This window comes from Artemia franciscana, chromosome 1, assembly GCF_032884065.1.
Source record: "Artemia franciscana chromosome 1, ASM3288406v1, whole genome shotgun sequence".
NCBI lineage: Eukaryota > Metazoa > Arthropoda > Branchiopoda > Anostraca > Artemiidae > Artemia > Artemia franciscana.
The window spans coordinates 18,732,400-18,759,611 of record NC_088863.1 but is presented as its reverse complement, the minus strand read 5'-3'; the positions used below and the strand labels follow the sequence as shown (position 1 = coordinate 18,759,611).

At 35.5% G+C, this 27,212-nt stretch overlaps 1 protein-coding gene across 1 annotated transcript in view; it reads left to right on the top strand.

Annotated features, from left to right (window-relative positions):
- Positions 1-27,212, top strand: part of LOC136026630 (N-terminal kinase-like protein) — a gene marked incomplete in the record, with an annotated part of 193,298 nt that overhangs the window by 139,835 nt on the left and 26,251 nt on the right. Inside the window, 7 exon segments of the mRNA XM_065703357.1 lie at positions 519-742; positions 7,476-7,566; positions 8,645-8,826; positions 15,050-15,182; positions 19,204-19,425; positions 22,549-22,641; positions 24,724-24,860. Of these exon segments, the coding sequence (XP_065559429.1) occupies positions 519-742; positions 7,476-7,566; positions 8,645-8,826; positions 15,050-15,182; positions 19,204-19,425; positions 22,549-22,641; positions 24,724-24,860 (1,082 nt within the window).

Below are 27,212 nucleotides of genomic sequence, written 5' to 3'. Positions count from 1 at the left end.
ATAACGAGGAACACAGCTCTATTATGTATTCCTGATATTCTAAACGTATTTCAGCTGCAGAAATAGACTGAAAAGACAAGGCTAATCAACATCTTACGTCTAATTTGTTACTAGTGTGTTGAAAAGAAACAACTGAAGAACCGAGGAGTCACACACTTTCCGTGACCTGGCGTACATCTCTGAGTGCCATGCGTCCGCTGAGTTCCCCCACGCTTGGCACACCTCACCTGGTGTATATAATTTATGAAAGTCCGCGACAACTCGTGAAGAACGAAGAATTTCTTTACCAGTTGTGGTGAAACAGACAATTTCGTAGTGATACATCTATGTGTGCAAAAGAAAAATTTGATGCAAAAATTGACCGTATTATATGGAACACCAGTCAGAGACAAGGTCAATGCTTGTATTATCACACTCAATCCCTCTTTACACTATAAAAGATAGATTTGTTTTGCAATTTTTTATCTTGCACACCGTAATGTCTATTAATTATGTTGTTTTATTTTTTTTTTTTTTAGAAAGGAATTGAGTTTCTTAATCGTGATGGTAACATTAGTCATAATAATATCAACATGTCCTCAATTTTTATTGCATCGACTGGGGAATGGAAGCTTGGAGGTGTTGAGTATACCTGCCCAGCTACGGACGGAATGACATATCCGACTAAAATCCTGCCGTCATTGGATAAGTACGATCCGCCTGAGAAAAATGACCACAAAAAAATGAGATTAATCTCTAAATGGTACGTACTGGCCTTTAGTAGACTCTTGATATCACCCCTTCTTCCTCTTTATTTACTCAAGTATTTTTATAGAGAGAGAAAGATGGGTTTATTAATATAAATAACAAAACAAAACAAGCAAATGGCCCGAAGCAAAGCTTGTTGGGGACAACCCCAATACATATACAAATAAAAGCAATACGAAAAAGAAGAAGAAAAAAAATAAAAAGGAAAGGAAAAGAAAAAAGAAAAGAAAAGAAAAGAAGAAACAAATTCAATTACTCTGCATTTCAATCGATACGGAATTACACTTCAAAAAAGACAAAACAAAAATAAACTAAAACCACTTGACCAGTATCGCCTAAAACAAAACCAACATCTTGGCTCCACTTGAGGTCCACTCAACTATCAAAACCATAAATATTAAGGCAAAATAGCTTTAATTCCCGCCAAAATTCAAGAAAATTATCCATGTTTCTCAAAGTCGTAGGTAAACAATTCCATGCGTGGGGTCCTAGATGCCGAATAGAAAATTGAGATCTACGGGTAATAGCAAGCGGACGACGAATTATATCGGACTGTCTTGTAGAATGTGTATGAATATCACTTCCTAATTCAAACATATTGGTAAACAATTTTGAAAATATTTATATATAAACAGGCTTCGATAAAAAGTAATAAGTCCTGCTAAAGGCAAGATTTTGCAATGTATATACCTCTTCTGTACCGAGTCTTTAAAACCTACACCACATAACACTCGAAGCGCTTTATTCTGCAAAACTCGAATATGGTGGAGATGAGAAGGAAATGTACTACCCCAAATATTACAACAATATAGCAGATAAGGATGAATTAAGGAATAATACAGTGTTCTTAAAATATCTCTTGGGAAAATATACTTCAACTTTCTTAAAATGCCAACATTCCTAGCGAGTTTAAGACTAATATAATCTATATGTTCTCTAAGACTGAGACATTCATCAATCAAGACTCCTAGATATTTTAAAGAAGTTATTCTTAAAATACTCATATCAGCAATATTAAGTCTGTCTATCCAAGGGTAATAATTTGAGCACCTACCATACAATAAAAAGCAAGATTTACTATAATCAGATTTAACTTATTAAGCTTCATCCACTTTTGTACAAACTCCAGACAAGAACTAATACGACTCAACAGCTGAATTCCTGTTTGTGCAGCCACAGTTATATGAGTGTCATCCGCAAAGCTGGGAACAATTACTTTTTCCCCGTCACGTCGAATGTCAAGATCATACGAAATCATATTAAAAACTCTACATAAATCATTTATAAAAATTAGAAATAACAGGGGACGAAGAACAGATCCTTGAGGTACTCCAAATTTAACGCTACTGACTAAAGAAACATTATCTCCTAGTTGTACATATTGAGTTCTTTCTTATAAAAACGAGGACAGTAATTCAAGAAATGGTCCTCCAAAACCGTAATTTTCTAAATTGGCAATGAGTATAAAATGGTCAACGCAGTCAAAAGCTTTTACAATATCAAGAAAAACAGAAGCGACTTTCATACCATTATCCAACGCATCATTCACAAAAGTTGTCAAAAATAAAACAGCATGCTCAGTAGATGAACCCCTCCGAAAACCAAATTGATTTGAATTAAAAAATGACTTACTCTCCAAAAATTCAACCATTCTTTTAACTATTAATTTCTCAAACAATCTGGATACTACTGGTAATAAGGAAATGGGCCTATAATTTCCTAGTACATTTTTATCTCCACCTTTATAGACAGGAATAACTTTTTTCAATTTTAAAACAACTTGGAAACACTCCAGTCCTTAGACATTCATCAAATAAATACACTAAATGACTGGAATTAACAGGGTAAATATACTTTAAAGTTTTAACTGTTACAAAATCAGAGCCTGAAGCTCCAATTTTTAATTTTTCAATGTTTCAGAAAGCTCAGAAACATTGATTGGCTTCAAATATGCTGAAACATCACTTGCATTCGATAAATATTTCTTAAAACTACCTTCATGCTCAGAAATAATTTCAACTATACTTTGGACCAAATCCTTCCCCACATTAGCAAAATGACGGCACATTCTATCAGCAATTGTACTATCATTATGTATACCATCAGGAAATATACCATCATTATTAGGACTTACGACAGATTTTATAATTTGCCATGTTTTTCTAGGGTTACCTTCACAAGATTTAAATTTATTACGGTAGTAATCAGCTTTGGCTATAGTCAAATGACTAACTGATGGCAATTTGTTGTAGCATTACATCTAGATTTTATTCAAAAGAGCGGATTATAGGAGCTGTTAAATCCAATGTGGTCAAAATTTCTGAATTGTAGCCTCACATCCTTCAGTTTCAATATTTATTCTATTCTTGAAGCAGTATCTTGGGTAGCAATTTTGAAGATTACATGATATACAAAAAGAAATATATATAAATATATATCATATATATATATATATATATATATATATATATATATATATATATATATATATATATATATAGTTTGGATTGTTCTCTTGATTTCATCACGTTTGATAGTTCAGACGGTTCAAAAGAATCATCATTTTAATTCTCATTGCTGTGTTTTTAATTTTGACATTTGTTGTTTCTCGCTGTCGCTTATCTTCTAACCTCATTTTTCTACTTACTTGATTTTTGATTTTTATTACTTCAGACAATTTGTCAATGCCCTTTGGTTTAGCTGCCCTTATTGGCCTGGTCTTACATTATGGTCCAGATTGTAGATGTGTTCAGGTGGTGGGACAAAAGCTTCTTTTTCTTCCAACGAATTATCATTTACAATAATTGTAAATTTTCGCTATATTGGTCTACCTCTAGATAAGTTTTTCATACTGATGTGTCTTTTCATAATAGAGTCTTTTCAAAGATATTTGATCATTGAAGCAAGTCCGATTTCTAACACAGGTGGTCTGCTAAGCATCAAACTTTTGGTTAAGGTCTTTCTTAAGGTTTTTGAATTGTTGTAATCCCTTGTTAAAATATATATAAATATTTTTGGAATTTCCAGTTTTTTGCTCTTTACGTAATTTAATGTATTTTTGTACTGAGGTCTTTTCAAAGATGTTTGATTATTGAATCAAGTGCGATTTCTAACAATGATTTCTACTAAGCTTCAAACTTTTGGTTTTCTTATTTAAGGTTTTTAGTTTTTGTAATCCATTGTCAAAACATATACAAATATTTTTACAAGGTAGAGTATTCATAGATAAATATAATCTTATGAAATCAACATTGAACGAATTCCGATATTTCGCAACTTATTAGAAAGAATTTCATGATCAAAATTTTTCTTTATCTCTTTCAGTCCCGAATCAGTCAAATATTTTAGTATGACTTATTTTACAAAATAACTAATTCTAATATATAATAAGTAAAATATAATATCTATTTCGAATATACTTTTAATATAATTTGATATAATACTAGTTTAATATAACTAATTTAACTATTTATTTTCCAATAATTTAACTTAATATTTCATCTAATATGTCCTTTGATATTAAAGAAAAATAAGGATTGACCTCGTAAGCTATGGGTAACTGAAACCCTGGTGAAAATTACAAAGGAAAGAAATAGATTGCTTAAGCTAAAAGGTGGAGGACCCAAATGAAGCTGATATAGGAAATATCATGCATAAAAATCGGTTAATTCTTGTTCTCAGATAAGTTGAAGCAAGGTATTATCAAACTCAGTTTCGTAAATGTTGTTTACCCCAGAAGACATAGAAAATGACAAGGGAAAAAATTAGTAAAGTTTAAATATGAAACATTCTATCTCATATGTATTGTAAATGGTAAAATTGGTATTTTACTATAATTTTAATTACAGAGTATTACCAAATTTGTGGCATGCATTTAGCTCATGGCAGCCAAAGTGTCCTTGAGCATCCCACTCTGTTATACCAGATGATCTTTACTTGCGGTTTAGTTCCAGATTCCTTCTGTGTTTGGGTTGTCACGCCGGTATTAAAGAAAGGAAAAGACCCTGCTCAATGCAGTTCTCACCGCCCCATAATAGTTGCCCCAGTTTTTTGCACAATTTTTGAGCTTCTTTTTATTGATGAGTTATGTAGAGTCTGTGAAAGCCCTGATAACCAATTAGGTTTTAAACAATCTGTTAGTAGGGAACATGTTCACCATCTCAATTGTAATGTACTTTTAGAGTGCGACCAGACAGGGGAAAGGGTTATAGCAGCTAGTCATGATGTACGCAGAGCGTTCGATTCTGGTGTCATTGCTCAGATACTGTTGTGTGCGCTCAAACGTGGCCTTGACAGATCAATCGTCCTACCACTCCGAATTTATATAAGAAACTGAAGGTTAAAATTTAAGTCCCGACGGTTGATGGTCCACAAATTTCGGCTGTAGTAGTTCTTGTAGAAAAAGGCATACGGCAAGGTGCAGTTTCTTCCCCTATCCTTTACAATAATAGTGTTGTAGAATCACAAAAAGATGTTGAGATGAGTCTTGTGTTTAGAGGTAGAGGTATATCACTGTTAAATTATGCCGATGATATACTGAATTTAAGTCGTTCTTTTGGGATGATAGAAAAGAACTTTGATATTCTAAGAAACGCTTATTCCGAGATAAACCTGTCTTTTAACGAAAGTAAGAGCGAAATTGTTGTTTTCCACCGTCAAAGCTCAGATGACGTTCCTGATATCCGACTTGGAAATAATGTCGTGAGACCAGCGCCTAGTTTAGTTTACCTCGGGCTCCCAATCGGTTGTGATGTGAAATCTACGAGATCACTGCTAGTTAAACATTTGACCAGCAAGATCCGCAAATCTTATGGTCTACTCATATCTACCAAGACAAATTATAATAGACATATCAGAGCAAGACTTTTCAATGCGCTGGTGCAGCCACATGTTATTGGTCTTTCCCCGTTTTGGGCTCTATTAACCGATCGGAATAAACGTACCATCCGGTCATGCTTTTACCGTTTTTGTAAGTTCTTGTTAGGCCTACCACCCTGGACTAGAAACTCTTGGATTAGTGAAAGATATGGCATTCTTGATCCATACCTGGCCGTCCAAAATCGGCTGTCACGCTATGTCCGATCTCTCTGCAAGAATAATTTCCTGTATGGGGCGATGCTGCCATAATATTCTTCTTCTTATAAGTTATCTTTCTAGTTTAGTTATATTTTCTCTTGTTATTTATGTATTATGTAGGATAAGTATTTAGTTTCTTTTTTTTGGTCGTTTTGTTAATTTCGTTTGCTTTTTCTTTTCTCCATAGGGTTATCTTTGTGGGTTATTAATACAAGATGAATTTGATGAATGCAAAAGATGAGGGGCGATCTATACTGTGTTTGTAAATATTTCTAGTTGTCAATGCAGCTTTACTTCGTCTGTCCTACTGATCTGTTAGCCTATTTTATTATACTATTTTTCTTTGTTATATTAGATTTATTGTGCTTGCCATTGTTGAGTTACGTGTACTTTTGTTTTTGCTTTGTTTATTAATTTTTACTCTGTACTCCACTGTTTATACTTTTGTATATTTGTGGGTAATAAATATTATTATTATTATGATTATTATAACCTTATTTGTATATGCTCATTTCTTTTAAGGAACGGTTTATGTATTCTTTCCACTAAAAAAGTTTCAAAAAGCAATATCATTTGACCTGTGGGTTTGTTGCAATGTTTTCCAGTCTAAAGCCTAGAACACACATAGCTTTTTTCGGTGCCGATTTCCTTCTCTTCAGCATGAAATGTCCAAATGTTGGAATATTACCTTAAAAAAAATTGTGATAAATTTAATATATTACTAGTTTAATATAACTAATATAACTATTTATTTTCCAATAATTTAACTTAATATTTTATCTAATGTGTCCTTTATATTAAGGAAAAATAAGGATTGACCTCGTAAGCTATGGGTCACTGAAACCCTGGTGAAAATTACAAAGGAAAGAAATAGATTGCTTAAGCTAAAAGTGTGTTTGGTTAAAAACTGTAGACTGTAGATTACCTTTAATCACGCAGAGAATTTTATTTAAGGTAATGTACCAATATCCAGTAAGATATTGATAGGATACCAAAATAAAACAGTTTTCAATGAATTTCAAAGGTGTTTTTCAAAATTTAATGGAGCAAATGTGCCTTGTAGGTGAAATAATTTTGCATGAAAAATTGAAGCCATTTTTCGAACTGTCGATAACTCTGTGGTATTCCAATAGCTAAATAGGATAACAGCTGTGCACCCTTGTCAAGATTATTTGGTAATATATCCGTGATTATAATCATAGAAATAATTTCGGACAAATTTCTATGGAATTTTTCTTCTTCTTTTTTCTGAACCTAACTGTTGTGTTGCCAGCATTTCTCTGCTGGCAGGATCAATGTTAAATTTTATTAATCGGACACTATTTCGTGGGGTTTCAGATATTTTTCAAAATTCTCACAAATTTGTTTTAGCAATAAACTTTTATCATTAAGATTAATTGAAATAATAATTTACCTTCGCGAATCGGCTTCAAATAGCGATTCTTCCAACCTTAGCAGTTTTCTTTAAAGGGTTTTAAAATTTTCTGGCACTATGGGCTAGCATTCGTTCTATTCATGGTTGCCCTCAAAGGGGCAACCATGAATAAAGATATGCACTACGTCACTAAACAATATACTAATAAGACTAAATACTGATAGATAACTAATAGAGAATAAATAAAGAATAATATAATAAATACATATTATTTCAGGTCTGCTGATATGTGGGGTTTTGGATGTCTCCTTTGGGAAGTCTTCAACGGAAAATTAGACAATCCCTTATCACTGAAGAATTTGAAAAAGGTTAGCAGTTTTTACGGTACAGGTTTAAGACTTGCATTATTTTTTGATAAGCTATATATGTTATATATTATTACTGTAATATCTAGACTATCATAATAGACGGATTTATGATTGAGATTAAATAAAAAAAAATTTCAACTTAAAGTAAGGAGCAACATCAAAACTTACAACAAATAGAAATTATCAAACAGTTTTTGGTAACAAATTGTAAGTAAGGAGGGACCTGGCTCAAAAGTAATTGTAACTCTTAAAAACGGAACGGTAATACCAATAGATTTATCAAAAGAATAGGCTTGTTATGCTTTTCCAAATGCATAAGTTTTATTAAGTTTATTTTTACCCATCAAAGGCTACGAGCCTGAGAAAACTTGCCTGATTTTCGAAAAACGGGGAAAATACCCCCTAAAAGTGACGGAATCTCAATGAAGATAACAGCGTCTGACTCAGCATATCAGAGAACCCTACTGTAGAGGTTTCAAGCTCGTATCTGCAAAAACGCGGAATTTTGCATTTTTTGCCAGAAGCAAGATCAGGGATTTGTGTTAATTATTTTATTTTTTTATGGCTGATCGTATCGATCCAGTGGTCCCAGAATATTGGGAGAGTGCTCATTCGAGCGTAAATTAAAAGTTCTAGTGCCCTTTTTAAGTGACCAAATAATTGGGGGGCAACTAGGGCTCCCTCCCACGCCCCATTTTTCTCAAAATTTTCCTCTCAAAATTTTGACATAGCCATTTTTTCAGCATCGTTGAGAAGTCAAATAACTGTACCTTTGGAGATAACATGATTCCCCCCCCCCCCCTCCCCACAGCCCCAGTTTGCTGAGGAAACCATTTGTAGATAAGTCAAAATGATTCCAGAATTTCGCAGTTATGTTTTAATTTTGATTTCCTTTTTGCATCAAAAGTCATATTCTATTACATTTGTTGAAATTAGCCAAAAATAATTTATGTCATATTGAAGATGACTCTTTCTAATACAAAAGTATTGAAATGAGTTTCGGATAAGTTATCGTTATATTGTAATGATATTCGGGATATTACCATAAAATTATTTTTAACATATCATTATTTTACAGATCCCTAAACTGTTGCAAGCAACGTACTGTGAGCTTGTGAGTGCCAATCCGTCAACAAGACCAAATCCAAGTGATGTTATTCAAAAGAACAGGATGACAGGGGGGTACTTTGATGACAAGAAAGTAAAAACACTCCTATTGCTACCTGATATTCACATTATGGACCCAACTGAAAAAAGCAAGTAAGTGTTTAGTGTCATTATGTACATTTTGTTGTTTCAACTTTGTTTAGGCTAAATTATCCAAAATGGTTGTGTTGTAGATGTACTGTACTCGATCAATACTGTAACAGGATGACTTGGGGATACTTTGATGACAAGATAGTAAAAACACTCCTATTGCTACCTGATATTCACATCATGGACCCAACTGAAAAAAGCGAGTAAGTGTTTAGTGTCATTCTGTATATTTTGTTGTTTCAACTTTGTTAGGCTAAATTATCCAAAATGGTTGTGTTTTAGATGTACTATACTCGTTGATCAAACAAGGACAGTTTCAGAGTACAGCATCCAGAGTTTCATTTTGAGATTCATACTTTTTTGGAGCTCACTTGCCAATGGGGTTAATTGACGAAAATTTAGGGGTGCGGGCAAAGTATATTGCTCAAATCTACTGGGGGATACATTTTTACTTCTTTTCTTTTTCTTTTTTTTTCATTGAAGATGACGAAAAAATTTACTTTTCAGTGAAAATTCCCTGAAAAAGCAGGAAGTGTAAAGAGTCATTATGTATAATTTAGTTGTTTCAACTTTGTGTAGGCTAAGTAATCCAAAATTGTTGTGTTGTAGATATGCTGTACTCGTTGATGATGTGTCCAGTGTCATTTTGAGATTCATAATTTTTTGGAGTTCACTTGCCAGTGTGCTAATTAACAAAAATTTTGGGGCGGGGGAAAGTGTATTTCTCAGAATCTAGCAGGCTTTACATTTCTAATTTTTTTTTTTTTTTTCAATGAAGATGCGAACACATTTTTCAATGAAAATACCCTAGAAAAGGTTGCTTTTTTTATTCAATAAGTACAAAAATAACGCAAACCAATAAACATAGTAAATCTTGACGATTATTATATTTGGCAACGGTGTCGAATGGCAAATCAAGTTGCATGTTTATCATTCGACATGTGAACTAATCGAAAACAAAATTTGAACCTTTCATTGCAAATAGCGCAACGCCATCTATTAAATTTCTAAACTGAAAAAGTATTTTCCCATGTCTAAATGACGCTAAATACTTGTACTTACTTGTTTCAGGACACAAGCTCTTCAGCTCTCCCTGGCGCTATGATCTGGCAGACGGTTGAGTGCCAAGCCGCTCGGTCGTGTGTGTGTGGTGCACATATTTCAAGCCACTGCTTGTCACATCTTCGGCCGTGTCGTCGGAAACCACCAATCGGCTCTAGGTCCGCCTTGAGTGTTCTAAGTCATGTCTTGACTTGTCCACCTCGCTTCTTCTTCCAGTGTGCGAGGGGTTTGCAGTATAGCGCCTTTTTAGTGAGGGTGTCATCTGACCTCCGACAAACATGGCCAAACCAAGTTAGGCGGCGTTTCTTTATTAGGGCTTCAATGTCATGCTTCTGGTGGCATCGTCTACGAATTTCGACGTTGCTAATTCTGTCTCGGAGGGAGACACCGAGGATTTGTCTCAGGCAGGAGTGGTCGAATACTTTGAGAGCATGAACATCCGCTGCTTTCAGGGGCCATGTCTCGCATCCGTAAAGGAGTACGGAGCGGACGGTTGCTTCAAAGATCTGGATTTTTGTTTTTAGTAGGACGTCTCTTTGTCTCCACAGGTTCTTCCTAAGTTGAGCAAAGACTATCGATGCTGATGATATTCTGCTCTGGACTTCCGTACTGCAGCCGCCGGAAATGTCGATGAGGGATCCCAGGTACTTGAACTGGTCAACGACCTCTAAACGGGAGTTGTCGATAGAGATGCCCCTTGTGAGTACATCCTCAGAATTTGTCAGAATTTTGGTTTTATCCTTACTGATCTTCAGCCCAACCAAATCTGCAGTAGCAGCAACATTACACAGCATGGCTTGCGCATGATCTATATCGTTTTCTAGCAAGGCAATGTCATCCGCGTAGTCAAGGTCTTTGATGGAGAAGTCAGGGCTTACTTCAACGCCTCTGGCAGATTGCATGGCGCGCTTCATGATCCAATCGATAACAAAGTTGAAGAGGATGGGGGACAGGATGCAGCCCTGTCTCACCCCGAAATCGATGTCGAAGAGGGAGGACAGCTCTCCATCAGCTTGTATACAGGCACGAACGTGTTGGTAGTATGCCTGAATAAGGCGTATCAGCTTATCAGGGACGCCGTCCTCTTGCATCGCAGCCCATATGCCATCTCTAACGATCGAGTCAAAGGCCGTTATAAAATCTATGAAGACGGCTATAGGAATCTGATTGTGTTTCATGCGGTGTTCGAGAATTTGCCGGAGTGTAAAGAGCTGATCAATGCAGCCCATTCCTGGCCGAAAGCCCGCCTGGTTTGGGCGTGTGGTCGTGTTTCTGATTGAGCTGAAGCGGTTGAGTAAAATCATGGCAAATATTTTGGCAGCGATGCTTATGAGCGATATCCCCCGGTAATTCTTGCATTCAGCTTTATCCCCTTTTTTATACAGGGGGATGATAATTGAAACTTTCCAATCGTCTGGGAGAACCTCCTGTACCCAAATTTTCTTGAGCAGTTTTTCTAGGTTCTGTGCAAGAAGCCTGGGGCTTGCCTTGTAGATTTCTGCTGGTATGGCGTCAATTCCCGGCGCTTTATGATTCTTCAGCTTCTTTATTGCTGCCAGGATTTCCTCTTCGTCAGGGGGCTCTATTTTGACTCCTGCGTATTGGTTAATGAGCGTTGATGAAGGAGGTGGGGGAGGTTGGGTCACTTGAAGATTTGGAGCAGGTGATGAAGGGTCGACTTGGGGATTTAGGAGTTTCTGGAAATGGCGCTTCCAACGGTCAACGACTTCGTCACGACTCGTTAGGATGTTACCGTGTTCGTCTCTTACAGAGGCCGAGTTCTTCGACCTCTTCCCAGTGGACTCTTTAAGCAGCTTATACAGTTTCCTAGTATCAGACAGGCTAGCTGCTTTTTGCATCTCCACCGCCATATTCTCCCAGTACTTCCTTCTGTCTTTTCTGCCCGACTGGTGACATAGCTTGCGTAGCTGTTTGAATTCAGCTGAGTGGCGTGATGGTAACAGACTTTTCTTCGTTGCAAGTCGGATGGTCTCTTCGGACATCCACCGTCTTCGCTTTCGCTTCACTCTTCCAAGAGTTTCGAGAGCTACCTCCTGTAGTGTATTTCGGAACTTCTGCCAATCTTCGTTAACCGACGACCCGCTCGAGTTCCCGTCCTCAGGAGACTCATTTGAGTGTTCATGCTCGAGGGCGGTGAAACGATTTGAAAGTTGAACACGGAATTGTTCTACTACTGTCGGGTCCTTAAGACGGGCAACGTCAAATCTTTTTGGGGGTTCCTTCCGTTTACGAGCCACTAGCCTGATCTTCACAGACATTTTGACCAAGGTATGATCCGACCCGCCCTTGGAACCTGTGTCAGGTCCTCTGTAGGCTCTGCAGTTCTGGATCGAGCTTCTCCAACGTGACGACACGAGTAGGTAGTCCAGCTGGGAAGATGTCCTTCCATCTCTGGATCTCCAGGTTATGACGTGTGAGGGCTTGTGTCTGAAAAGGGTGTTTGCTATTACGAGGTTGTTCGCTTGGGCGAATTGGACCAATCTGGTTCCTCGTTCGCATCTTTCGCCGTACCCGTGAATTCCAAGGCTCCTGTCGCCGTTTGCCTGTCTGCTGCCGACGTGTGCGTTGAGGTCGCCACCGATAATGAGGAGGTCACGTTTGGGGGTCTTTTTTACAGCTTCGTTGAGTTCGGCGTAAAACGTATCTATTGCTTGTTCAGAGCTGACCCTTGTGGGTGCGTAGACCGCAAACACTGTAACATTAAACAGTTTGCTTCGGAATCTAGCTTTTGCAAGGCGAGATGATACGGGCTCCCATTCTATTAGAGCTTTTTGTGCTTGGATGTTAAGGAGAAATCCAACCCCTGCACTGCCACTACCATCTTTGGGTCCTGAGTTATAAAAGAAGAAAGAGTTCTCTGAATCTGGTGTTGCTATCTCATGGTTTTCTAGTGTGTCATTTATTCTTGTCTCTGATACACAGAGGATGTCGAGGCCTAGGCGATGTATTTCACCAGCTATGAAAGTCTGGGTCGTCAAACATTTCATCGAACAGACGTTCCAGCACCCTATTGCAAGGGATTGTCTTCGTTTCAACAGGTGTCCAGCTCGCCAATTTTTCGAAGGAGACGCCGGTAAATCATCCAACGCATCGCTTTTCGGGAATGCCGTAGCTTGTTTTAACACTCTTTGATCTGCTTTTTTCATAACGTTTCGTGGGAATATTATTGACCGACAGGTCCCCAGTCCGTCGGCGCCTCCACACTTTAGCCATTCTTTTGCTAGGCATGTAGCTACGGAATGTTGCCACCGCTTCACCACTTTGAGGTAGTGTGGTCGACTTCCCAAGGATACACTAGAGACGGAGATACAGCTTCGGCGACCCAAACCGCACCATAGCCGTGCTAAGAGAGGGCCTCGGCTGTCATCTTGATTCCCATCTAGGTAACCCCAGGCAGAATGCACACCATCTAAAGGGTTTCTCGTTTAAAGTAGCAACTGGCGTCATTGTTCAACAGGCCTGAAAGTGGCAAACTAAAGCGCGCCATTGCGAGGAGTTGCCTGAAGGAATACCATAATAGGGGGATAACACTGGAAATTTGTTTTGAAAATTTGTTAAAATATCTCTAAAGGTATTATCGTCACTGTTATCATTAGTAACATATAATAATAACAAGTAATATATAATAACACAAACAAACTAGAAATTATTTGCAATATTTTGAATCAGTTGTATAAGTAGCATCAAAGGATGGTTATATGTGGCTTTTTTCCAATTACATAGATTTTGAACTGAGAGTACAAAAAGAATTGAAATTCTATAGATAAAATTGATATGTTATGACATTTTGATAATAGACCAAAGGATATTTAGTCAGGAAAAAAATGTTCGGCCTAGCAATCAATGGACTGTAAAGCCAAAAGTTCCCTTATATTCTAATGAGTGTGGTTATTTTGAAACAGCTGAAACCTAATTTTCAAAACCGCTTGTAAAAGTGCTGACTCTTTAGATTGAGAAGGGTTGATAAAAATTTTAATGTGACATTTCTTGTCGCGAAATGAGATGTATATTTTACTCCTTCTATCAATTCAAATGCAAAGCCCTGCTGATCTTATCTTTGAGAACAGCTTAGTAAACAGTTTTTGTCATCTATTGCAGAAGTGTGAAAATGTCAGATAAGACCTTCAGGTGTAGCAGTGACGCTACGCTGCACATAAACGAATTTTGCATTCGAGGGGGGATGCTGCAAAATGCAAATGCAATCAATTTATTTAATTACAAATGCGAATCCCTGCTGATCTTCTCTTTGAGAACAGCTTAGTAAACCTATCGCAGAAGTGCGCAAATGTCAGATACGACCTCGTGGTGTGGCGGTGCAAGAATGAATTTTATAGGCGAGTTAAGATGTTGCAAAATGTATTTTTGTTGTTTTTGTGTGTGTGTGTGTTATAATATTTTGTGTTTTATTAGGAGTAATTAAATATCAATTCTTTGCACAGTACAGGGGATTTTTATTATTATTATTATTATTCTCAATATGTAGCTAAGTTTTCGATCTAAGAATCTCTGTTTTTTTCTGACTATTTTTTTGTTTATTTAAAGGAAGTGTATAATATTTTGAAAAACTTCTAAATATCTTATGAAAAAGTGACATTGAGAAAACAGGGTGAATTAATTGACGGCACTTGCTTAGTTGGAGAGGGTATGCTGCTATTCTATATTTCACCAAAAAAAAATAAAAAATATCACATAAACACCTATTGAATTACCGGGGCCAAATTAATGTGTCTTTGGCCGATTTTTTGCCGTGGTCGAATTGATGGCTGAATTACCGTCGGCGAATTTTATTAGATCATAGTTGTCATTGCATCAGTAGCTTGAAGTAGCAAAACCTCAACACTACTGAAAGAAAAAAATTTAATTAAAGTCAAAAGCCCAACGACATGCAGTGGCGAGCCGACATGCGATTTTTTTTTCTTTGTCTATCTCTTTTTTTAAATTCAAATGGAAAATTAAAAGGGCAGACAATTACTAGTCTTCAAGACCACCTTTGTTTAAAGCAAAAAGTAGCTTTTTCATTGTTAAAGGTCTACTCTTTCCTCTTATCTCTTTTTTAATTGGTGCATTTATTTCGCTCTTGCTTCAGTGTAATCTATGAGGTAAATGCTTTAGTGCCCACCCAATTTATATTCCGTCTTTGCAGTCTGTTTAAACACATTTCGGACTACATTTCAAATTACCCGCCAGAAGTGTGCAAGTTCAAAATACTTCCTGCCTTGCTGAATGCATTCGAGTTCGGGAATGCTGGGTCGTCTGTTGTGTCCCCGTTATTGAAGGTAAGTCATTATCACGAGTTTTTCTTCTCATTTTATTGTTGTTTTTTTTCATAAAGTGGGCTGTGGGTGCACAGTAGGCAATTTTCGTATGTGAGGAGGTATCAAACTTTTATTGTGTCTGTAAAGCATTCTGGTAGCATAAGTGTTCCTTAATTAGACAGTATTTGTCTTGATCAGACAAAAATGCAGGGCGCTGCGTGCCACAGCAACGCGGGGCAGGTGTCAGCTACTATAGTACCGGGCCCTGGTACGGCTACACAGCAGGCTTATATATATATATTGATTCTCACTGTCGCTTTTCTTCCAACCGCAGACAATGTGAGTCTCTTTTTCATGTCATGGCATCATCATAGGTTTGATATAACGACACTGGGTAAAATAGGAATCCTTTCTTAATGGCATGACCTATTTAGAACGTTTTTGTGGTCTGGAATGTGAATATTCTAGCCTTGAGAAAAAAACTATGTAGCCGATTCCGACACACGCACATATATATATATATATATATATATATATATATATATATATATATATATATATATATATATATATATATATATATATATATATATATATATATATATATATATATATATATATATATTTATTTATTTATTTATTTATTTATATATATATATATATATATATATATATATATATATATATATTTATTTATTTATTTATTTATATATATATATATATATATATATATATATATATATATATATATATATATATATATAAATAATTTTAACTTATCTTCTTTAAATAAAAAAAAATAACTGGAATAAGGAGCGACATTAAAACTTAAAACGAACAGACATTACTCCTTATATGAAAAGGGCTGTCCCTCCTCAACGCCCCGCTCTTTACGCTAAAGTTTTTTATTGTTTAAAAAGTAGAGTTGAGAGAAAACGAGAGAGAGAAAAAGTCAAACTTTAGCATAAAGAGCGGGGCGTTGAGGAGGGGACAGCCCCTTTCATATACGGAATAATTTCTGTACGTTTTAATTTTAATGTCGCTCCTTACTTTCAGTTAAAAAAACTTATTTTTTATTTAATTTCTGAACGTTTTTGAATTAATGTAGGGTTTTATTTTGGCTCACCGTACCAGAATAATTAAAATGAAATTAGCATATTAATTAACTTTTTTGGCTAAATGGCTATCTCTAAGTTTTGATCGGACGATTTTGAGAAAAAGGGGTGGGGAGATGGAATAGTTATCCTCTAATTTTTTTGGTTAATTAAAAAGGCCACTAGAACTTTTAATTTTATTTACGAGCTTTTTTATTAGTAATAAATATATGTAACTTACAAATTAACTTATGTAACGAACTTCTATATTCGTGCATTTTTATTACGTATATAAGGGGGTTTGCCCCCTCGTCAGTACCTTGCTCTTTACACTAAAGTTTGAATTTTGTTCCAATTCTTTAAGAATGACCCCTGAATCAAAAAGACCGTTTAATTAGAATAAATAGCTCTTTTGAAATTACCAAAAACACTTTAGCGTAAAGAGAGAGGTATTGACGAGCGGGTGAGCACCCTTTTATACGTAATAATTTCTGTTCGCTTTATCTTTTAATGTTGCTCCTTATTTTCAGTTGGTTCATCGTACATGGATAATTAAAATGAAATTTGAACCGTTATTATTAGTAATAAATATACTTAACTTACAAATTAACTCACGTACGAACTTCTATATTTCTATATTTTTATTATGTATATGAGGGGTTTGCCCCCTTGTCAATACCTCGCTTTTTACACTAAATTTTGAATTTTGTTCCAATTCTTTAAGAATTGGAAATTCCAATAATTCACTCTGTTTTGATTGTTCTGACATTAACTTGACTTTCGTAGGAGTAAAAAAATAAAAAAGAATTGGAAAATCCAGCGCCTCCTTCATAGAAATTCTGTTCCCCCATGATGAAGTCTTTTGATGGGTAAGTCTAAACTTGATGAAACTTATATATTTAAAATAAAATGCGATTCTTTTAATGTAACTATTTGTATCAAAATTCTGTTTTTAGAGTTTCGATTACTCTTGAGCCGGGTCGTTCCTCACTACAGTTCGTTACCTCGAGCTGTTTAATAATATTTTGACCTATTCTCTTTCAATAGCTTCGTCACAGATGGTGCTAACAAAAATGTCATTCTATCCATTCTGTACAATTCCCAAATGGGAGTATCTCAGTTTTAATAGCCTTTATAAATGAATTTTAATTTGCGAGCCTCATTTTTAAACAACATACTGAAAGAAAATATTTTTGAATTTTTTATGAATTATTGCGGTTCAGTTGGAAAAATTTTATTCTTTTTGTTTGCTTTTTCTTTGTATTTTATTATCAAAAAGGTAAAAAAGGTAAAGGATACGGCATTAGACTTTACAGTCCGTACCGGCGGTGCTGATCTCCGTTTCTTGGCCCTTCAGCCAGGAAGTGCAATGGGGGGCTGGGGGCCAGCCATCCTGTGCTTTCGCACACCCTTCCTGTTTACCTTCCCCAGATTTCTCCAGGTACCCATTTAGAGCTGGGTCGACTCTGGCTAAGCTTACAGAGTCACGCCCTGAATCAGTCATAGTGCCCTGTGTCTGACTGTACCCATGTACCACCATGTACTGGTAAGATGCGTTTGAAGTTCTTCTATGCTGTCTGTTTAAATCACCATTTGCAATAATTATGGGTACAACCTCATTTCTTGGTAGCAATGGCGAGAATAAGGGAAAGTGTGACGAATAAGGGAAACTGTGACGAACGCTTACTAACGAGTGATCACTGATCCCCCCCCCCCCCGAATAAAAGGGGGTACAATCTTGATTAAATTGAAACCGTCCACATAATCGGATTTGAAAATCCAAAATCAGGCATTTCTGCTATCATTTTACCAAAATGTGGAGTTTCCTATTGTCCTGAAAAAGACAGTCGCAGATAAGGTTTCTATTGTGGTACTTTTTTATCAATGTGGATGTATCTGATTAGTTGTGGTTAAACGATTTTAAAGCTGTGTATAAGACCCTCTAATGCCAAACGACATAGTGCTGTGAGACGGTATATTCAGGTCTGTGTTGGTTGATCTTTGTGTTGGGGTCTTGGGAAGTGTATTTTTATTTTGTTGATTTTAAATCCCTCTGATAAGCCATTTTGGTCATTATGGTGGCTCTAATAAGGCTTGTTCAAGAAAATCAACGAGAATTTCTTGAACCAATTTGAATGCAAAAAGCCTCTTTCAGGGGAAAGTCAAAAGCAGGTGGAGTATTTAAAAGATGTGATGTTCTTAGATGTGTAAATGTAACCACAAACAACGCCCAGGAAGTGTATGTCTGAGCCGGTTGAGATAATGAGAGGTCGGGTTAGTTTGTAACTCAAGCGGAATTAGCAGCAACCTCCAGACTGCTTTTATTTATGGTTGCTTATGGTGAATATACTATTCCAGCAAGATTGGATAAATTCTTGCTGGTTAAACCTGCTCTAAGATTGACTGAAAAGGATCTTCTGTGGCTGTGTAATCAGTTTTAATACTGATCTTTTATTGCTATTTCGTTTCCCAGACATTAACTTTCCAAACTTTTTTCTTTAAGTTTTTTTTAAAGACGGATATTCTGCATTTGTTTAGGTATCATTATTACACTCAAGTGAACCATAATGTAAGAGGTAATTGCTTCTGTTCAGTCGTTTTCTAAGAAAGTCATGACAACTATTTGCTGCACCTTGGGATAGCATATCCTCAAAGCTAAATGATTCCTCGTTAGCAGCTCTAGAATGAGAAAGTAAAATCCTTGGATTGTCAAAATTTAGTACAATAGCCTAAAAACGATGAGTTAGCATGAACCAATAATTTATTGAGTTTTGACTCAAAAATAAAAATGAAATCTATTAAAGGTTACGGTTTTTTTTTCAACCAATGGACTTTTTCTTCATATCACCACTTTTACCTCTAACTTACCTGCCTGTTCTCGTTCTTGCTACCATTAGTTGCCTGAACAAGGTCGTAAAAGCCGATGTATGCCCCGTTTTATATTTTAGATTGGAATGTTGCTCAATGAAGAAGAATACCAGGAGAAAATGGTGCCTTGTATCATCAAATTATTTTCTTCTAATGATCGAGAAACGAGAGCCAAAATGCTTCAGGAACTTCATCAATTTGTTCCCTATTTAAGCTCATCTGTAGTAAATGATCATATCTTTCCAAATATAGCCAACGGATTTATTGATTCAAATGCATACATTAGAGAAATGACTATAAAGGTTTGCTTTTTTCTATCACTCTTTCTTTCTCACAAAGATTAGGAGTAGACATTTTTTTTTTTCAATTAATGTCTATGATTCGAGGAAGCTTTCCGATATGACACATTGAAATATATTAACTACTATTCTGGTCTGTGCTTACTAAACAAAATGTTTAGTTTGTTTTTTTCTATTTTGTTCATTCTTCTTTTGAATTATATTCTGTGTGTTTTTATTTCAATTGCTTATCCTTGTGCTTTTCTTTACACCTATCTTTTTTTCTTTTTTTGATGATATCAAAAGTCATTAATTATCTCGCTTGTTTTCTTCTTGAATAATTGTTTTTAGGTAAAAAAAAGTAATAAATAAAAAAATAAAAAATCTTTGAAAATAATTAGGAAAGGAAAGAATTCACAAAACCACTCTCAGTTAAGCTGAGGTGCAGTCAAAATAGCTGTATGGTACATATAGCTTCTTCAATAGGACTGTGACGCTCCTAGGAACAAAAATGTCTATTGTTTGTTTTTGTTCTTAACAAATATCGGAAGAAAATGGTGAATACACAGCTCGATTACCATCAACTCAACCACCTTAAACCCAACCACTGCATAGCTCTACCACCTTAAACCCAACCACCGCATAGCTCAACCACTTCATAACTACTAAATATCTTAACTACCACTTATTTAATCATTGAATAGTGGAGCAAAAAGAAGATAGTTGGGGATGTATGAATCTATCATATTCAAAACCTAATGATTTTATATTTTGAGCTTTGGTCAATTAGTTTATAGGAGTATCTACTATGTAATTCGTAGTTTAGTTGTTTATGCGGGATTGTACATTTATTTTTATATTGCAATTTTGTTTGATCAAAAGGTCAAAGAAAATTTTTCTTTTTTTGAAAACTTTTTTTTTTCTTCTTTTTTGAAAGGCAGTATTTCACTTAGATTCCACTTCTATTCCTTTTGTAGACAAACCAGGATGAAAAGGTTATGTTATGTAACGAGAAGATCGATAAGTGAATGCAGCCTCACTTACTTAGGTAGTATTAATAGTAAAGACGATGGGTGCAGTGAAGATGTTTAAAGTAGAATAGCCAAGGCCCAGGTTTTTTTTTCACCGTTAAAAAGGTTTAGAAGAGTAAGAAGATAAGTCGGCGAACCGAGATTAGAATACTGGAAGCTACAGTGACGATACAGTTCAAATTTGGTTCTGAAGCATGGGCGCTCCGAAGAACGGAGGAAGATTTGCTAGATGTTTTCCTGAGGAATTTCTTACGGATTGTTTTGATACCCGACTGACTGACCCTATCTCAAAGAGTAGGTTGTACGAAAGTTGTGGTTTTATCCAGCTTTCTAGTGCTTTAATGAGAGAATGGTTGAGGTGAGTAGGGCACGTTCTGCGGATGAAGGATAATTGATTGCCAAAGATTGTCCATCCTTTCCGGCCAACCGTCTTGGGCCAAACGAAAAGCAGGTCGTCCACGGATGAGGCGGGAGGATGTCGTAAGGAAATTGGGAATTTCTCGGGAGGTTGTAGAGAGACTTTGAATAGATTGGAATGGAGGAGTGTACGTTGCTGTGTTAGCCTCAGGTGGCTTGGAGTGAAAATTACGAATGCCACGGAGGTTCACAATACCCTTAATGATATGTTTATCTATGTTCATCCAAGTATTTGGAAGCTGATGGACTAAAGTGTCAGTGTCTGGTGGCATCATAGGCTGCCCAGCAGCAGGGTCAGAAAATTTCAAATTATGAAATACTTGTTTAACGACTTTCAAGACACGTTCAACTGTGTCTTTTCAGGACACGTTTTTTCAGGAAGAAAAAAAATGAGATACCTGAAAGCAATTGCTCTTATGCAAGGGTAAAAGATACTTTCGATGTAAAAATAGCCACAAAGACATGTTTTTCCATTAACTTTTTGCGGATTTCCCTCCAAGAAGAATACTGTTAACTTTAGGCATAAATCACCCTTTTCTCCCGGTGATTGTGTCTCCCCCAGTCCTTGTGGTCAGATAGAAGCATAAATAAATTTAGAAGATAAAAACATTTACAATTATTAAGGATTTTGTGAAAAAAATAACAGAAAAATATTAAAACATTGTGTCAAATAGTTGTGTTGTTTGATGGTCGAGTTATGGTGGTTGAGCTATGTGGGGACAGAAGAAAATAGGAACTGTTCCATCAGAGATCTTCGCTTTGCTGTCTCCAGTGTAAGGGAAACTTTTGAGGAAATATAATTACAAAATAGAAGAATCTGTTTGTAAAGTTTCAGGTCTTGATCAGAAGTTGAAAAAAATGGCCCCTTTTTTGTATCATGGTAGTTAGACTTTTGTTGTTAGTAGACTAGACAAAGCTTTTTTGTTAATAAATTTTATCAATTTCTATACAGTGTCTCGCAAAACAAGAAAAAAGTGAAAAAAGTAATTATAATAACTGAAAAAAAGGAAAAGGAAATCTTGCCTAGATCAGGGTGTCTTCACATAGAGGGAGGATGAGTTTTATAGAGTGTCTTAACAAAGCAGGAAAAAAGCTGTAAAATGCAATTATAATAATAAAAAAAAAAAAAGGTAAAGGTAAAGGATACGGCATTAGACTTTACAGTCCGTACCGGCGGTGCTGATCTCTGTTTCTTGGCCCTTCAGCCAGGAAGTGCAATGGGGGGTTGGGGGCCAGCCATCCCGTGCTTTCGCACACCCTTCCTGTTTACCTTCCCCAGATTTCTCCAGGTTCTCATTTAGAGCTGGGTCGACTCTGGCTAAGCTTACAGAGTCACGCCACTGACCCCCGTCCCAAACTGAAGAATTGGGTACACCGGGATTCGAACCCGCGTCCTCTCAGACAAGGGATCCCGAATCCAGAAAGATTATGGCTTAAAACCGCTCTTTAGTTGTTTTTTTCCTCTAATCTTGAATAAAATTCCTGAATCTTCTGGGTAGAAGAGGAATCTTCTCCAATATTTTCTGGGTAGGACTTTCAAACAGGCACAAGACTATTTACCGCTTCGTAAATTTCGTAAATTTATGAAGTGGTATTAATATAATTCAAGTTTTAGTGTTGTCTCATGTGTAACTGAAATGAATTTATTTACTTACTTTAATTTACTTTTAATTACTCCAATTTATTTTAATAACTTTAGGCCATGCTACCTCTTGCTCCGAAATTGAACTACAAGAACCTGGATGAAGAAGTTCTCAAGCATTTTGCAAGGCTTCAAGGACGAGATCCAGAGGTAAGGATTCCATATGACTAAAGAATTTCCTTTAATGTGTGAATAAACTATATAAGGTAGAAAACCTGATCCCGGGTTGGTGAAAAAATTTGGTTTTGACTTGTAAATAAATGAATGAAGTTGAACTTACAGTCTGTTAAAATTCAAGAAATACGTACCATTGAATGGTATGCGCACTAGAGAGTTTAAAATTTTTCGCTTCTGCATAAATAGTTTTGCCATGTAATTTCTAATTGCCGCAAGATGGAGAGGTTCCCTGAGTGCCGAACTGCGGCCACTTAAAAAAAACTGACAAGACAATATAAAATTTGAATCAACCATTGGTAAGTTCCAAAATAAGTTTAAAATCTTATTTTGTCCTTCAAGCCCCTTTTTTGTTATAATAGATGGTGTTTGGAAGTACTGATTATTGTCTTTTAAAAGATATGGATTTAATTCTAAAACAAAAAAGAAATTCAAACAAAGAAATAAATTGAAAGTATAGCCAAAAAAGAGCTCTTAGCTTGGCAGTTGTAGGCCAAAAAAAGCGCCTTAAGGTATTTGTTCCGTTTGCCATTTTTTCATTTCAGTCCACAGCAAAGGTATCTTATGCACTAATGCGCGTTCCCATGTTCTTCATTAAAGAGTTTTGGGACACATCATGTGTCCAGGGTTGCCAACTTTTTGGTTCATGAATATGTCCTCTTAGCCTCCAAAAACGTCATTTTTAGCTTAAATGTGTCCGTCTTGAAATTCTCAAAAACTAGAGGTTACCTTTTTTTTACCCGTTGTATTATTGACCAAAAGACGCTTTCTAAACCTCTTTTAAAGTGCTCAGTTAGCATCAAATATAAAATGTGTTCTGTTGACAACCCTGCATGTGTCCAGCATTTATTCTTATCGCGTGCGCAATAACGAATTTATATACTTTTGCTGTGCTAGTTAAGATAGTTAAGACAGTGGCAAGTGAAATTAGACCCTGTAACTGTCCAAGTTTCCATTAACCGGCCCCAAACTATTTACCATACGAAACCAGTAAGGTGTTCTTTTACTGGGTCATTTAAAAGTCCCTTTTTGGATCAGTTTATTTTTATTATTACGACTTTGCAACACTGAACAAAATCTTTTTCAGCAGTTTATCAATGTTAAACTATTTTTCAAACATCGCAATTTTAGCTCTTTTTTTTGTCGAATCCCTTAGATTTGCCTGTCAGTTTGATGTGCAAAAGCAAGTGAAATTTAATCTACTTTTTGCCAAAAATTAAATATTGATGGTCATGCTGATACAAAAGACGACATTCTATTTATTGTTCCACATTGAACTGTTAAGAAGAGTACAAAATTACACCTAGTTTGGGCTTGTGTTTACCAAATTATGTTGATTTTCCTGAAATCCGCTGCAAAAACGACTTTTCGAAATAATTTGTTATCGCCAGGTCGCTAAATCTAAGTCTAGTGACTTTGCAGTAGATACATGCATAGAAACTTAGAGTCAATGAGAGTGTGGGAAACAAACTAAAATATCTGTAATGAAGTTGCTCTTAATAAATCTTAGAACTAAAATTTAAAATTATTGCTTCATGGGGGAATAAGTTACATATTTTCTTTATTATTATTTTACATTCAAATCCAAGGTTACGTTGCTCGTTCATACATAAGGGAATATTTGAAGCAGAATAGCTTCTGTATAAGGGGTAGATATATCTTGGGATTGAAAAAAAGTTTTTTTAGGTTTAAAACACCCCTTTCGAATCTTATTCACTTGAAGCGTAGCGATTTTAATTACCATAGATGCAGGAGAAAGAATGGTCATATAGACTCCTTCCCTAATTGAAAAGAGGTTCAATATGGATATTTTTTCGAGAAACCGTTGTTTTATAGGCTGGGAGATCTTTGTTTCTTTTTTTTGAAGGGTCAACACAATATATACGCTATTATTAAAAAAGGAGAAAGAAGTCACGCCACAAAAGGAAAAAAAAGTCGAAATGTAACTGTCTGTAGAGTAAGATTCTTGCAAGTGCCTTGTTTTTATTTCGTAGTTGTTGTTTTTTTTTTTTTTTTTTTTTTTTTTTTTTTTTTTTTTTTTTTTGTTTTTTTTTACAGGGTGGAATTCGGGCAAACACTACAGTGTGCTTAGGGAAAATAGCACCCTATCTGCATCCTGAGACACGAAAAAAAGTGCTAATATCCGCTTTTACAAGGTCGCTAAAGGACAGTTTTCCACCAACTAGGACAGCTGGCAAGTATTTTGACTTTATTTCCATTCAAAACTCTAAATATAGTTACTAGTATACCTTTAAACAAATTCTTTTTTTTTGGTGGGGGGTCAAGAATTAAATATTCTAGTTGACCATTTTACCCTGAATTTGTTCTTAGTCTGTTAAATCTGATTTTCATAAATTTGCAAATACAAAAATCCTTACGCAACAACGCAGATTTAAACAGTTTGAGGTCTATTTGAAAATCTTAAAACCCTCGTATTCATGGACCTGTAATCGAACGCGTAGTTTGATTTGACCCTCGACTATACTATAATGGCCCTTTTTGGCCCCCTTTGGCCGACTTCGGCTACCTTTATGGTCTTGGACGTACATTCTCTTTTTCCTCTTATTTGGCTTCTTTCAGTAGAACGAATGGCTTGTGATAATTCTATTGATTTAAATTTTAACTGTGTCCCCTTCTAATCGGGTAAATCCTTCCTTGTTTGAAATAAGATATTCGACCTTGATTCATATACAGATTAATCTTAAACAGAAAGGACCGTGAGATCCAGGTTTCATAATATTTGACAAGTAACGTGGCTTTATCTCAAAAATAAGCTTTGAAATTGCATGTCGAGGAGGATTCCATGCCTTTCGGTGAACAATAAAAAAAAGTACTTTTTAGAAGGATTATATAAGTTTGTTTACTTGGGTAATGTTGTACCTGGCTGTAGAGTAGACACAGAAAATAAAAGACCGAAAGTACAAGATGAATTTGCTCAACTTTGAAACCTTTTATCTTTCTTTTTTAGTTGGTTTTCATCACTTTATATATTTATGCACCTTTAGATTTATTCGTTATTTTTCTGTGTTTAGCCTTTTTTATGTTTTCTATTTCATAGAAAACATATTTCTATTTCATAGAAAGCCTTTTTTATGTTGTCTTTTTTATATTTTTTTTTTCTATTTTAGTCAAATTAAAATCTAACTTAATCTAATTAAAAAAGGAAAACAAGCGAACATCACCTTTGTTTTTACCTTATGTTTGATTTCCGCCTTTCTTACTTCTATTATTTGTGTATGTAATATGAGAAAGTCTCTCCGAGAGCCTTATTTTTATTGTTTTTGTGTATCCCTGGGACGTTAGGATGCTTGTCTTCATATAAGTGTCCTTTGAGGATCTGATTTGTCTCTTTTTTATATTAAAAAATTTAGTAATTCTAAATATTAACTTAAGGGAGAATACGAAGAGTGGAATAAGGTATAAACTTACATGGTTCTCCAGAGCCATGAGCGGCTTCTATTTAAATAACAACTATGAATAATAATGGAAGTATAAGTTCTACAAATAATTTTGAGATGTGTTTTTAAACTAAAAAAAAGTCTCGTTTACGAGTAAGCATCAGGGAACCGAGCTTAGCTCGGTGAAATGACTTAGAAATAAAAACAGACTTCTATGTATAGACCCCTCCCCGGTGAAAATGCATATTCCCATACGCTGATTCACAGAAGAAAAAAAAACTTTTAGTGTAATTTTTATATGTTTAGTTTTTTAAGTCTGTTTGATTCCTTAATGGCTCTTTGTATCTCGTCCATTATATGCTTTTTTAGTTTTTTTGGCCAAACTATACAGAATTGACTGGGTTGTCTTGACACAACTCGTATAGCTTTGAAAAGAGATCCGAATAACGATAGAAAACTAAAAGCCGACACCTACTTTCCTATATATCTTAGAAAAACCATTTTACTTCTCCTGTTTTGTGCCAGATATAGGGATATTCAGATTTAATAAAACTTGCACCATTAGAATGCACAAGTTTAGTTTTGTGATTGAACAGAGCAGAATTGTCTTCTAAAGTTCATTAAAGGGCAGTCGCTTGAAATATTCTAGCGAAATGTCTTGGGTTTTGTAGTCGACAAAAATAGAATGACGCAAATAAAAAAAAATATTATGAAATAGCTTAAACCACTTCAGGTAACTTGTAATCCGCGAGGGGCTCAGTTATGCAGCACCTAAATTATGCGGATGAGACGCAGTGTTAGAGCAGAGATGATCAACCCGAAAAGTTTTTACTATCAAACAAAGGAGTCTGATGCCCAGTTTATTGACATAATGAAGGTGTTTTTTTCTCCGTTCCTCGTCGCTTCAGTGAAATTCACCTCTTTCCGTTTTTCCAGGTCAGAAAATGTTCGTTTGACAATTTTCAGAAACAAATATCGAGAGGTTTCAAGAAAAAATATAAAGACTTTTATATTGATTAAATAATAGACGTTTCATAAATATTAATACACTACGATATAGTTTCTGTGTATCTTGATAGCCAGTGACCCTTAGTATAAAGATATATCTAAATATGTTCAAAAACGATAAAATATGATTATTCACTCACT